The sequence below is a fragment of the Globicephala melas genome, chromosome 16 (genome assembly GCF_963455315.2).
Source record: "Globicephala melas chromosome 16, mGloMel1.2, whole genome shotgun sequence".
Classification (NCBI taxonomy): Eukaryota; Metazoa; Chordata; class Mammalia; order Artiodactyla; family Delphinidae; genus Globicephala; species Globicephala melas.
Window position 1 is genome coordinate 77,304,621 of NC_083329.1, and position 12,556 is coordinate 77,317,176.

The 12,556-nt window shown below is 40.3% G+C and overlaps 1 protein-coding gene across 2 annotated transcripts in view; it reads right to left on the minus strand.

Moving 5' to 3' along the window:
* Positions 1-710: 710 nt before the first annotated feature.
* Positions 711-12,556, minus strand: part of GPR137B (G protein-coupled receptor 137B) — a 53,055-nt gene continuing 41,209 nt past the window's right edge. Inside the window, exons 5-7 of one of the 2 annotated variants that reach the window (XM_030839604.2) lie at positions 11,821-11,949; positions 6,336-6,460; positions 711-4,316 (exon numbers count right to left, since the gene is read on the minus strand). In XM_030839604.2, the coding sequence (XP_030695464.2) occupies positions 4,205-4,316; positions 6,336-6,460; positions 11,821-11,949 (366 nt within the window). In that variant the 3' untranslated portion in view covers positions 711-4,204. The other variant, XM_060286424.2, reaches the window with a different exon arrangement.

The following is a 12,556-nucleotide window of genomic DNA, read 5'->3' on the forward strand; positions in this document are numbered from 1 at the left end:
AGGAACCAGGTAGATACCATTAGGAGCTGCTGAGTCAACAGGTTTGGATCTGAGGACTTTGAAACCCCTACTTGATGACCTGGCAGCCAGTCTCAGAACCCCACACTGAATGAACCCACATCAGTGCGCAGGCCCAGAGGAGCTGAGTGACAGGTACGGGGAATGAACCCAGAGATCTAGGTTGGAGGCACACGAACATCAGCTGACTTTTAAGGTATTTTGACCCTTTGGTGCAAGGGCTCTTCATAAATACATACCTGCTAAGCGCCAAGAGTAGGGTTAATGTAAGGGTGGTGTTGTGTCCACAGGCTGGGCCCACAGACACAAGTACTGAGCCCAGGGTCTAGCACATAGTAGGTGCTCAATAAACACTGACTGAATTCCACTTCCTTATCCTCATGGTCCCTTTAAAAAAATGTTTCCTCACTTTAATCCGTTTGTTTATAGTCTTTGAGAAGAATTCCACTATTTAGCTTGATCCTTTCCAAAAGCTCCTCCATCTGGACTATGAAGTCTTAAGTAGTAGTATGCATAGTTAGAAATGCTTCCAATTAAAAAAAATTCTCACCTATATGGAATAAAAATTAGAAATGCACATTAGATGTGTCTTTGATCAGCCCTATACTTTATCATGCAGTAATCTAAAGACACGAGAGCAAGGGTTTTTTTTTTAAAAAAACAAAGTTTCTTTATTTGGAAATCTTGATAGTTTCAAATATTTAGACCCATTTAGTTCTAATATAAGTTCATCTTTATGGTTAAAAAGTAAAAGCAATATTCTTGTAATACTATGTAAACGTAAATGAGGACCTTTTTCTCAAAGCACTTCTCACGCTCTAGGATTTACTAACACTTATTCCTTTCCTCTTAATAGGGGTTAATTGTTCAAGGCCAACAAAGAGCAGTTCTTCTGGATTTTGGTAAGAGAGAAAATTGGGGGATGCATTAGCAAGTGTGCCTGATGTAAGCAGCTAAACACAATAACCAGCATAGTCATTAGCAGTGTGCCCGACACATTCAAGAAAGAACTCGCATAGCTAAATGTGACTGGTGTGTGTATATTTTAAGAATCAAAACCTCTTAGAGTCCACAGCTCTGTGTGTTACACTCCGGGTGTTTTAATCATCAGCCCAATTAAATGGGTTAATTGTAGAAAGGAAAAAGAGCCACTGAAGGACATCTTACAGGCAGACCTCATTCTACTGTGCTTTATTGCACCTCAGATGCTGCATTTTCTACAAATTGAAGGTCTGAGGCAACCCTGCATTGCACAAGTCTATCGGCACCATTTTTTCAACAGCATGTGCTCACTTTGTGACTGGCACATTTTGGTAATTCTCCCAATATTTCAAACTTTTTTCATTATTACTATATTTGTTAAGGTGATCCATGATCTTTGATGTTACTACTATGACTTGAAGGCTCAGATAATGGTTAACATTTTTTAGCAATATTTTTAAATTAAGGTACATACATTGCTTTTTAAGATATGATGCTACTGCACACTTCATAGACTACAGTGTAGTGTACACATAACTTTTACATGCACTGGGAAACCAAAAAAAATCATGTGATTCAGTTTATTGCAATGTTTTGCTTTATTGCAGTGATCTGGAACCAAACTGCAGTTATCTCCAAGGTCTGCCTGTACACAAATCAGTTGGAATTCTTTAGAAAATTAACTCCATAATTAACTCTGTTATGCATATTTCCAGTGGATGCACAGGAACATTCACATGCAGCCTTTTAGTGTTGAATCAGACTTAGCTAAATGATGGTACAAAATTTTCAGTGATATTGCCATACTTCCCCATACTTTTTTAACGTTCCAATTATGGGAGTTTTAATTTCATCATGTTGCCTTAAAACAAGAGGACAGTTGGGTATTTTAGAACCAGTAATCACCATTCCTTGCTTTCTCTTGGCCTTTAGTATTTCACCTAGGAGTAGCTTTGTTAGTGTACTTGGCAACACAAGTAAATTAGGAAGTTAAAGGAAATTTTAATTTTCCTTTCCACACCATACACACAACATTTCAGAGTATACGTGATCATTTACGAGAGAGAGTTTGTTACAATCAGTTTTTCATATTCTAGATGTGTTTACATTACTTGTACTTTAAGGCATTACTTTTCAAAAAGGGAAGAAGAGAAAAATAGGCACTTAAAACATTTTTATCGTTTCTGATAAAAAAATAGTTCAAATAATACTAGCAGCTTAATCATAAAAATAGATTACGGCTTTTATCAGTTAATGCTGAGTATTTCAATTTTCTTGCCAATAATAATAATAAGATATTTGTATGTCATAGGATGAGTATAATCATTGCATGATGTTTTGACCTAATATTGAAGAACTGCAGTACTTCCTGAAAGCATGATTTAAAGGATTTTTAAGCATTTGCTGAGTCTGCCTTTAAATTCTTCTAAGTATCACTAACAAAGATAGTATGACAAGTAGGGTGTTCTTAAAGCTATTTAGAATAACAACTTATAATATTTTAAGGTAACCTGAATAATCAGTGCAAATTTTGCTTCAGTGTAGAATTTTCCCTGGCAGTAACTGTTTTAAATATGTGACCCAAATTCTTCCATATACTGAAAAGCAAGAATGTTGTTGTGTGTGATTATGCAGGGTGAAGGTGTTGGTACACATGAAAAAGCCAATCATGACCCACTGAAAACTTGAGATCCTGATTTTTAAATACCATCAAGATAAGAGAAGCAGACTTGATCACTGTGAAATCAGTGCCCGGAGACAAGTTATTCCTGAAGGCCAAACTGGGAAGGAAGACATCAGAAATGGGTTTCATCACGTGGGCAGAACTTGCTAATATAAGTTCCTTTTCATCTGCCCCTCCCCTCTGTCCCTAGATGTGAGATTTCCTAGGCAGAGCAGAAAGATACTTTCTCTCTGGTAACAATACTTCCTCTAGTACTCCAGCCTCCCTGGCAGAGCCATGTACAGTCTCCTATTATAGGCAGTTTTATAACTGCAGGCCACATATATATGTATATATATAGACTTGGAGATTTTAGAATGGCATTTATGGTTGGGGAACTAGTATTTCATGACGTGTTTCACTTAAATGAAATACTACTTACAAGCAACTGTCTGGAATGCCCTTTTCCATGGCTGAGAGGCAGGACTCATGCTATAGGATACGGCAGTGCTACTACCATTTTAAACATGCAGCTTCCAGTGGGCTGCTTTCAGAGCTACTTAAAAAGTCTTATTTTAAATATGGTTGGAAACTGTAAGAAAACTGTTAGGAGTCCACATAGTCTTTTGGCTCAAGGACTCAGGGTTACCGGTTATTAAACCCCTTTTGAGAACCTCTTCGTTGTTCACTAATGAATGTTCAGTGAGCTGGGAAAGGTGCAGTCTTGAAGTCCTGAGGTAATGGGTATTAGATTCACTGGGCTAACAAACTGTGCAAAAAATCTCTGAATACAGCAGAGGAAGTTTAATAGTGTAAGTCAATTCTATCAGTGTTTTTATTAACTTTATCAACTTATCACTGATGGTATACATTAGTGCCCTGTTGAAAGGAGTACTAAATTTTGGCAAAATTTAGGAGATTCTCTGAGGAACCAACCATCTATGCCTCCAACAACTCTTAAGGAGCCAATTTACGTACTATGCAGTCTGTTGACGTTCTGCTACACTGTAACTTTCAACACTGGAGCTGCAATCGACTTTCTAGATGTCAACTGTACTTAGAGTCTACCAGAATCTGAGCGATCTGAAGAGGTAAGGATTTGAGGAATACTTTAGTCCAAAAGCCTTTAAAACAAAACCAAACAAAACAAAAACCATCAGACCATATACTGTATACTTTTAAAGTGAATTATGCATAAAAGTCTGTGCAAACTACAACATATATTGCAGTAACATTCTCAAAAAATCCTAGTATATTTTAGCATTAAGTTATATAAAATACATCTTTATAAAAGTACAGATTTTTTTTGAAGTTTAAATTATACTCACTGAAACAGGCAGCCAGGCTCACTTTTTAGTACTAAAATAAGGTTTTTATCACTCTAAATTATTGCTTAGTCCTATGGAGCCATCAGAAACCTGTAACAAAGAAAAATCAAGTCCTATTTCTTAAGGAAACATGCCCTAAAAATTCAGCTGTCATTAAATTAGTCTTTCTGAAGATTTTCAACTGAGGCGTCGTCCATATAACTGTTAACTGATGCTACCCATGGCTTGGTTTGTCAGGATCCAAAGTTGAGTCTGGTTGTAAAGTCCCTACTTGAGCCAGGAAGCTGTTAGTTTGTTGTCCCCAATCATAGCAGTCCGGAGCAAAACTTGAAAAGAAAAAGAGAGATTTCAGTGACGTGAAACATTATGCTGACTGTTGATGACATGCCAATTTTAGGCGGACAGAACTAGGGTTTTGTATAAACCAGACAATCCCGAAGCTGTTGAAAGTAGCTTCTTGAAGCCCGTTTTCCCACTAAACAGTGCTGTGCACAGTGGCTAGAAGACCACCCACAAGTCACCTGAACTCTGTACAGCCCAGAAGTGTAGTGATACTGCAGCCACTCACTGTGTATAACAAGACGCTTTAGCAACAAATTGTATCTCAATCCTAATGGAGAGTATAGCTCACTACCTGTGTCTTTTTTTTTTTAACATCTTTATTGGAGTATAATTGCTTTACAGTGGTGTGTTTCTGCTTTTTAACAAAGTGAATCAGTTATACATATGTTCCCATATCTCTTCCCTCTTGCGCCTCCCTCCCTATCCCACCCCTCTAGGTGGTCACAAAGCACGGAGCTGATCTCCCTGTGCTATGCGGCTGCTTCCCACTAGCTATCTATTTTACGTTTGGTAGTGTATATATGTCCATGCCAGTCTCTCACTTTGTCCCAGCTTACCCTTCCCCCTCCCCGTGTCCTCAAGTCCATTCTCTAGTAGGTCTGTGTCTTTATTCCCGTCTTGCCCCTAGGTTCTTCATGACCTTTTTTTTCCCCTTAGATTACATATGTATGTGTTAGCATACGGTATTTATTTTTCTCTTTCTGACTTACTTCACTCTGTATGTCAGACTCTAGGGCCATCCTACCTGTGTGTCTTTGGACAAATAACTTCTGTGCCTTGATTTAAAAAAAATTTTTTTTTCCTGTGCCTCAATTTTATTATCTGTTAGAATGGGAGTAATATTGGTAACTACCTTGTTGGACTTTTGTGAGTTAATACCTGTAAAATGTTTATAACAGAATGTTACTATACAGTTAGCTCTCAATAATATACATTATTGTTGTTTTATCATTATTTTCCTCTGTGTAATGGAAAGGGGATCTTTTCTTCTTCCACAGAGGCAGTGAGGGCACCCTCAGCTGTGTCTCTTCCGGCACGTGAGAGGTTAGGGCTGCTCCAGCAGGTTATAGAGGGACATACATAGCGAACAGGCAATGCCGTGGGGACTGGAGAAGAGAACAGTTTTAGGGAAGAGAGATGGGACACCTTTTGACCTCAAAGGCCTGGAGTTCACTGACTCCTTTCCCAATTATCTGTGTTCTTCACACCTGCTGGCTGGGTGGACTGTTCTTTTTTCCCCAGCACTATATTTTATTCTGTCGTCTGACCAGGATTTCTCTGCTCCCTGATCCACTGAGAAAGCAAGGTATTCTCCCAGCTTTTTCTGACCCTATAACAAGGACTCCTTTCAGACCTCTTTTAAGGTTTTCTAAGGATTTTACTGTAGTAGTAAAGAGCAGAAAAGCAAGCATAGCTTTATCATTTTGCCCCAGGGGGAAAAAGAATTTACCTTAATATGTAACGGTAGGTCTTTAAATTCACAAAGGGTTTCGTAAGATAAGCTTTCACTTCTAAAAAACACTCAGCCGGAAGCTACCCTGTCACAGGAACAGTCCAGGGATCCTGGGAGGACGGGCAGAGTGAAGAGAGGAGCCTGGCAAGCACTAGGTCAGCCCTTTCTGCCCCTCTCGCCCCTGCTGGCCTTGAAGTCCCAGATTCACAGGTTGAAAGAAGGGACAGGATGATCGCTGAGCAGTGAAGTGTGGCTGAAGCGTCCCTGGGCTGAAGAGTGGGAAGGGAATCCAGTAGCTACCCCACCTCCTGTTTGCAGACCACGACGTGGCCTTGGCAGAGGTCGCGAAGCACATGATCTCAGGAGGCGGGTCTCGACTCTGGTTGCAGTTAGTCTTACTACTCAGATGCTTCCCCTCCTTTTCTGTTGGCCTCACCCTACCTCCAGCTCTGGGGTTTGATGCAGGCATTTCCGTTTAGTTTGAATCCATTTCATTGGCTCGGCCCTCAGCCTCCTAACCACGCCCCTCCAGCATGAACTAGGGTCTTACCTTCCCTGAAGTCCCTGAGGGGTAATGTTCCAGGCAAGGTCATCATCACTGTCATATCTTCGAGGGTTGTCAAAGAAATAAGATCTGGGACCAAATCCATGGCTGGGGACCATTCCAGGGTTGGTCTAGAAAGACAATGTAATGGTTCAGTGTATTTTCAGACACTGTGCCTTGCACGAGGCAAAGATAAATAACATCTCTTTCTTGCAAGAGACTAAAGATGCTCGATCCACCTGGATGGAGGCACTTGTAGCTGGAGTGTTCATTTCAGTTACTGTTTAATTTAAGAGGTATTAACTTTTTCTCATCAGTATGGACAAAATCTTCTTTCAGAGTTCTGCTTGCAGCAGTGAATGATCACCGTTTTAACCTCTTACAGAAAAATCAGACAATACCCAAATCAGCCAAACTAGACAGTCCCAAATTAGATATAAACCTGTATAATGATGTGGGCATTCACAACAAACTAAAATAATGAAATGATGAAATTTTGAGAGAGTTTCTTATCCAGTTTCTATAATCTGCCTCTCCTGTTTCTGTCCCCAAGCTGAGTTCACCTCTCAAAACAAATTACAGTTGTCCACAGGGGACTGGTTCTAGGACCCCCCCCCACAGATACCAAAATCCGAGGACGCTCAAGTCCCTAATATAAAATGATATAGTACAGTCAGGCCTCTGTATATGCGGATTTCGCGTTTGTGGCTTCAACCTGGCATAAAATCCCACGTTTGTTTGACATCTTTGTACATATCATTAGTGGTCTTTTTTTTTTTTTTTTTTGGCCACACGGTGCAGCATGTGGGATCTTAGTTCCCCGATCAGGAACTGAACCCGCAGTCCCTTCAGTGGAAGCACGGAGTCTTAACCACTGGACCACCAGGGAAGTCCCTAGTGGTCTATTTAAAAGTTAACCAATAGAGTATGAAAAAAGGTTATTATAGGATGGATATCTATATGTGAATTTCTGCTTTTCTAAGACTCACCTAGCCAAACATAGGAAGCAAAGCGGAACTTATACAAGGTGGGACACCTTCAAATTTACTGTTTATAGCAGTTCAAGAATGTCTGTACAAAGAATGAAGTTGGACCCTTACCTCACACATAAACAAAAAGTAACTCAAAATAGATCGAAGACCTAAACGAAAGACTAAAAATTATAAAACTCTTAAAATATAGGGGCAAATCTTCATGACCTACAATTTAGCAAAGGATTCTTAGATATGACACCAAAAACATGAGCAACAAACCAAAAAAACAGATAAACTGGACTTCAAAATTAAAAACGTTTTTCTGTCAAAAGACCATCAAGTGAAAAGACAGCCACAGAATGAGAAAATATTTGCAAATCACATATCTTTACAAGGGACATATCTAAAATATATAAAGGACTCATAACTCAATGGTAAAAAGACAACTCAATTTAAAAGTGGGCAGGGAATTCCCTGGTGGTCCAGTGGTTAGGACTCTGCACTCACTGCTAAGCACCCAGGTTCAATCCCTGGTTGGGGAACGAAGATCCCACAAGCCATGCACTGCAGCCAAAGAAAAATAAATTTTTTAAAAAGTGGGCAAAATATCTGAATAGACATTTTTCCAAGGAAGATACACAAATGGCCCATAAGTACATAAAAAATGCTTGACACATCATTAGTCATCAGGGAAATACAAATCAAAAGCCACAGTGAGATCTCTTATCAGGGCATCCTGAATCAGAAAGATAGATAACAGGGGCTTCCCTGGTGGCGCAGTGGTTGAGAGTCCGCTTGCTGATGCAGGGGACACGGGTTTGTGCCCCGGTCCGGAAGGGTCCCACATGCCGCGGAGCAGCTGGGCCCGTGAGCCATGGCCGCTGAGCCTGCGCGTCTGGAGCCTGTGCTCTGCAACGGGAGAGGCCACAACAGTGAGAGCCCTGTGTACGGCAAAAAAAAAAAAAAAAAAAAGAATCCGCCTGCCAATGCAGGGGACGTGGGTTCGAGCCCTGGTCTGGGAAGATCCCACATGCCACGGAGCAACTAAGCCCGTGTGCCACAACTACTGAGCCTGTACGCCACAACTACTGAAGCCCATGCACCTAGAGCCCGTGCTCCGCAACAAGAGAAGCCACTGCAATGAGAAGCCCGTGCACCGCAACGAAGAGTAGCCCCCGCTCACCGCAACTAGAGAAAGCCCACGCGCAGCAACGAAGACCCAACACAGCCAAAAATAAATTTTTTAAAAAAGGGATGAAAGACTTGAAACCATAAAACTCCTAGAAAAAACATAGGCAATAACGTCCTTGACATCAGTCTTGACGATTTTTGGATCTGACTCCAAAAGCAAAGGAAATAAAAGCAAAAATATACAAGTGGGACTACATGAAACCAGAAAGCTTCTGCGCACCAGAGGAAACCATCAACAAAATGAAAAGGCAACCTACTGAATGGTAGAAAATATTGGCAAATCCTAGATCTGATAAGGGGTTGATATACAAAATATATAAAGAACTCATACAACTCAATAGCAAAACAAAAAACAAACCCACCAAAATCTGATTTTAAAATGGGCAGAGGATATGAACATTCTTCCAAAGAAGATGGCCAACTGGTTACATGAAAAGATGCTCAATGTCATTAATGATCAGGGAAATAAAAATCAAAACCACAATCAGTATCTCTGCATACCTGTCAGAATGGCTATAATCAAAAAAAAAAAAAAAGAAAGTGTTGGCAAGGATGTGGAGGAAAGGGAATCCTTGAATCCACGTGCACTGCTGGTGGGAATGTAAATTGGTGCAGCCACTATGGAGCTTCCTCAAAAAATTAAAAACAGAACTACCACGATCCAGCAATTTCTCTTCTGCATATTTATCTGGAGAAAACGAAAACACTAATTCAAAAAGATATATATACCCCCGTGTTCGCTGCAGCATTATTTACAATAGCCAAGATGTGGGAACAACCCAAGTGTCTACCAATGCATGGATGGATAAAGAAAATGTGATAACACACACGCTAGAAATATTCAGCCATAAAAAGAATGAAATCTCCTGGTAAACCATAATGGAAAAGAATATGAAAAAGAATACATATATGTATAACCAAGTCACTGCTGTACAGCAGAAATTAACACAACATTGTAAATCAACTACACTTCAATAAAATTAAAAAAAAAAAAAGAATGAAGTCTCGCCATTTGCAAAAATATGGTTGGACCTTGAGGGCATTATGTTGTGAAATAAGTCAACTAGAAAAAGAAAAAGGTCAATACCATAAGATCTCACTTATATGTGGAATCTAAAAACAAAGAAACCCCAAGCTCACAAATACAGAGAACAGACTAGTGGTTGCCTGAGGTTGGAGGTGGGTGAAATGGGTGAAGAAAGTCAAAAGATACAAACTCCCAGTTATAAAATGAATAAGTCTTGGGGATCCATGTACAACATGGTGACTATAGTTAATACTGTATTGCATATTTGAAATTAGTTATAAGAATGGATCTTGAAAGTTCCTACTGCAAGAAAAAAAATTGATAAGCTATGTGTGGTGACACATTAGTTGGACGTACTGTGGTGATCATTTTGAAATATATATAAATATCAAATCGTTACACTGTAAACTAAAACGAATATAATGTTATATCAGTTATACCTCAATAAAAACAAACAAAACAACAAATAATAATGTAACAGTGTAAAATGTCTTGACGCCAAAAAGTTTGGGAACCACTGCTCTAGATAATACCCTAAACAGTAAATATATTCGAACACAATAGCCAAGTAACTCTATACACATACACACAGAGTGTGTTAAGGCTGACACGTTTCCCTGGACAGTGAGACCTAAGAGTACAAATGAGACTATCCCTAATATTCTGTATTCACTTAATAAAATAGTACTTTGAAACTCAACCAGGATGATTCTTTATACTGTTTCTTTTTTTTTTTTTCTTCTTTTTTTTTTTGCGGTACACGGGCCTCTCACTGTTGTGGCCTCTCCCGTTGCGGAGCACAGGCTCTGGACGCGCAGGCTCAGCGGCCATGGCTCACAGACCCAGCCGCTCCACGGCATGTGGGATCTTCCCGGACCGGGGCACAAACCCGTGTCCCCTGCATCGGCAGGCAGACTCTCAACCACTGTGCCACCAGGGAAGCCCCTTTTTCTTTGATTTTAATCAACAGAGATGTGATGGAAAGAACATTAAATATCAAGAGAAAAAAAATAGTACTTTGAACAACGGTCTTTCACCCCTTAGGACTCAGATGTGTACTCTCTCCTTCAGGCTGCCTTGGGTTTAGGGAGTGTAGTTCCTAAGCCTCTGTCACACTGGTGAGAAGGCCCATGGAGCCGAGGAGAAGCACAGTGAGCACGGGGATGTTTGTTAAGAGGCTCTTTCCAGAAAGCTTCAACTGTCTGTCTTCAGAGAAGGAAAGAAAACAAGGCACTAGACTCTGGCCTGGAGTCCCCTGCCCACCTTCCCCATGTTTCTCTGCCACTGATGAGGAAGCATTTGGGTCTGACTTTACAGAAGCCTCCAGGTGTTCCCAATGCCAGTAAAGGTCAGAGCAGAGAACTGCTGTCCTGAAGCTAAAAATAATAAAAGGCGAGGAAACTGACTCTCAGATCTAGAAAACAGTGCCCACACACTCTGTCTTCAAGGGCCCATTGGTCAGGCTGTGCTTCTCCACTACCCACCCTGCTCCAGTATGACTTTTTTTTTTTTTTCCTATTCCTGGCTCACTAGTGACTATCCAGAGATGAATAAGAAAACAAAACAAAAGACAAGATAAAACACAAAACAGGTTAGTTACGTATCTATGCTTTCCCTGCCACCCACACTTTGCTTCCATTGGCCAAAAACCGTTCACTGTACTTTTCTGTGGGCTTCACAGATGAGTGACTCAAAATCCTACCACTAGTTCCTATGGATGGGATAATTCAGGGAGCAAAGCTTCCGGGAGCCTCCCCACTCCACCGGGTTTGGCATTTTTCTGCCCCGCCCCCATAAAGACATTTATATGAAGCTGGTTGAGCAGAAACATGACCAAATTGGGGGAGTGACTTTAGCATTCTTCACAATAAGGTTGTATCTCCCCATCACTCCACCCCCTAATCACCAACCAGCACAACACGGGGGTGAAGAGCTGAACTACCATTCTCTATTTTCCTTTGCTAAAATAAAGCTGCTACCTTTGGTTCACAGCAAGTCAAGCCTCAAATACTAGTGAGGTGGCTGTTTCATTAGAATAAAAAGTTAACCACTATCTCCAGGCCTCAAGATGCAACTTAAATTTTTTTTTTTTTGTAAAATAAAGCTAAACTGAAAAACAAATTTCCCTCAAAAGATAATTAAGGGAAAAGAAAGTCTCAATTAAATAGACAAGGAACTTTTCATATCAGAATAGGATGGAAGAGGCTCTCTATTGAAAAATCTAAGAAAAAATTCCAACTGTATGCTTCGTGATTAGAATTAGGAGATGTTTTCTGCAAATACAAAGTGGTTTACTTACGAGGTCCTTCGCAGAATTTCTAACTCGAAAGAAGTAGACCACTAAGGTGGTAGGTAAGAGTTCCCACACAAAGAGGACCACTCCGAATACTATGTATCCGGCATCTCCCAGCTGATTCTTCAAGTCTGCCTGTTGAAAAGAGAAGAAAATAAGAGAGTCGCTAGGTTGAGGGCAGAGGAAATAAGTTTGATTCGATTCTTTCTAACATGACAGAGACTAATAATCGAATACAGTGTAATTCTTTCCCCCAAAAATGTGCATGTTGAAATCAGATACTACTAATGGTCCAGACCTCAGGTGGGGAGTTATTTAAACCAGACAGGATAGATAATTATCTTCTTCAAAATATTCAAAGACAGATACTGCCAATCTCTGAGGTTTTATTCCTTCACCCTCCAAGAACCTTCCTTACATCCAAATTAAGTCTCTAAGCTGATTTTCTTTCCTTCAACAACTGAGTAATGAGAATGCTCTGTTGCCTTCTCGCGATTCTTAAGAGCAGCGTATCACGTGTTACCCTTGGTCTCATCCTTGGGATGAACGTGTCAGTTTTTAAACTTCTCTTCACATTAACCACATCCTATGATTTATCCTTTAAAGCTTTACTGCAGGCTAGATTGTCTAGAAAAAAATTCTCTGAGTCCAGGATTTTTACCTGCCGGACCCGTGAGATGGCTGAGTGGATGTGGCATAGCAGTGCTGTCCTCTCTGTAGGGCAGAGGGAAGGCAGAGGGAA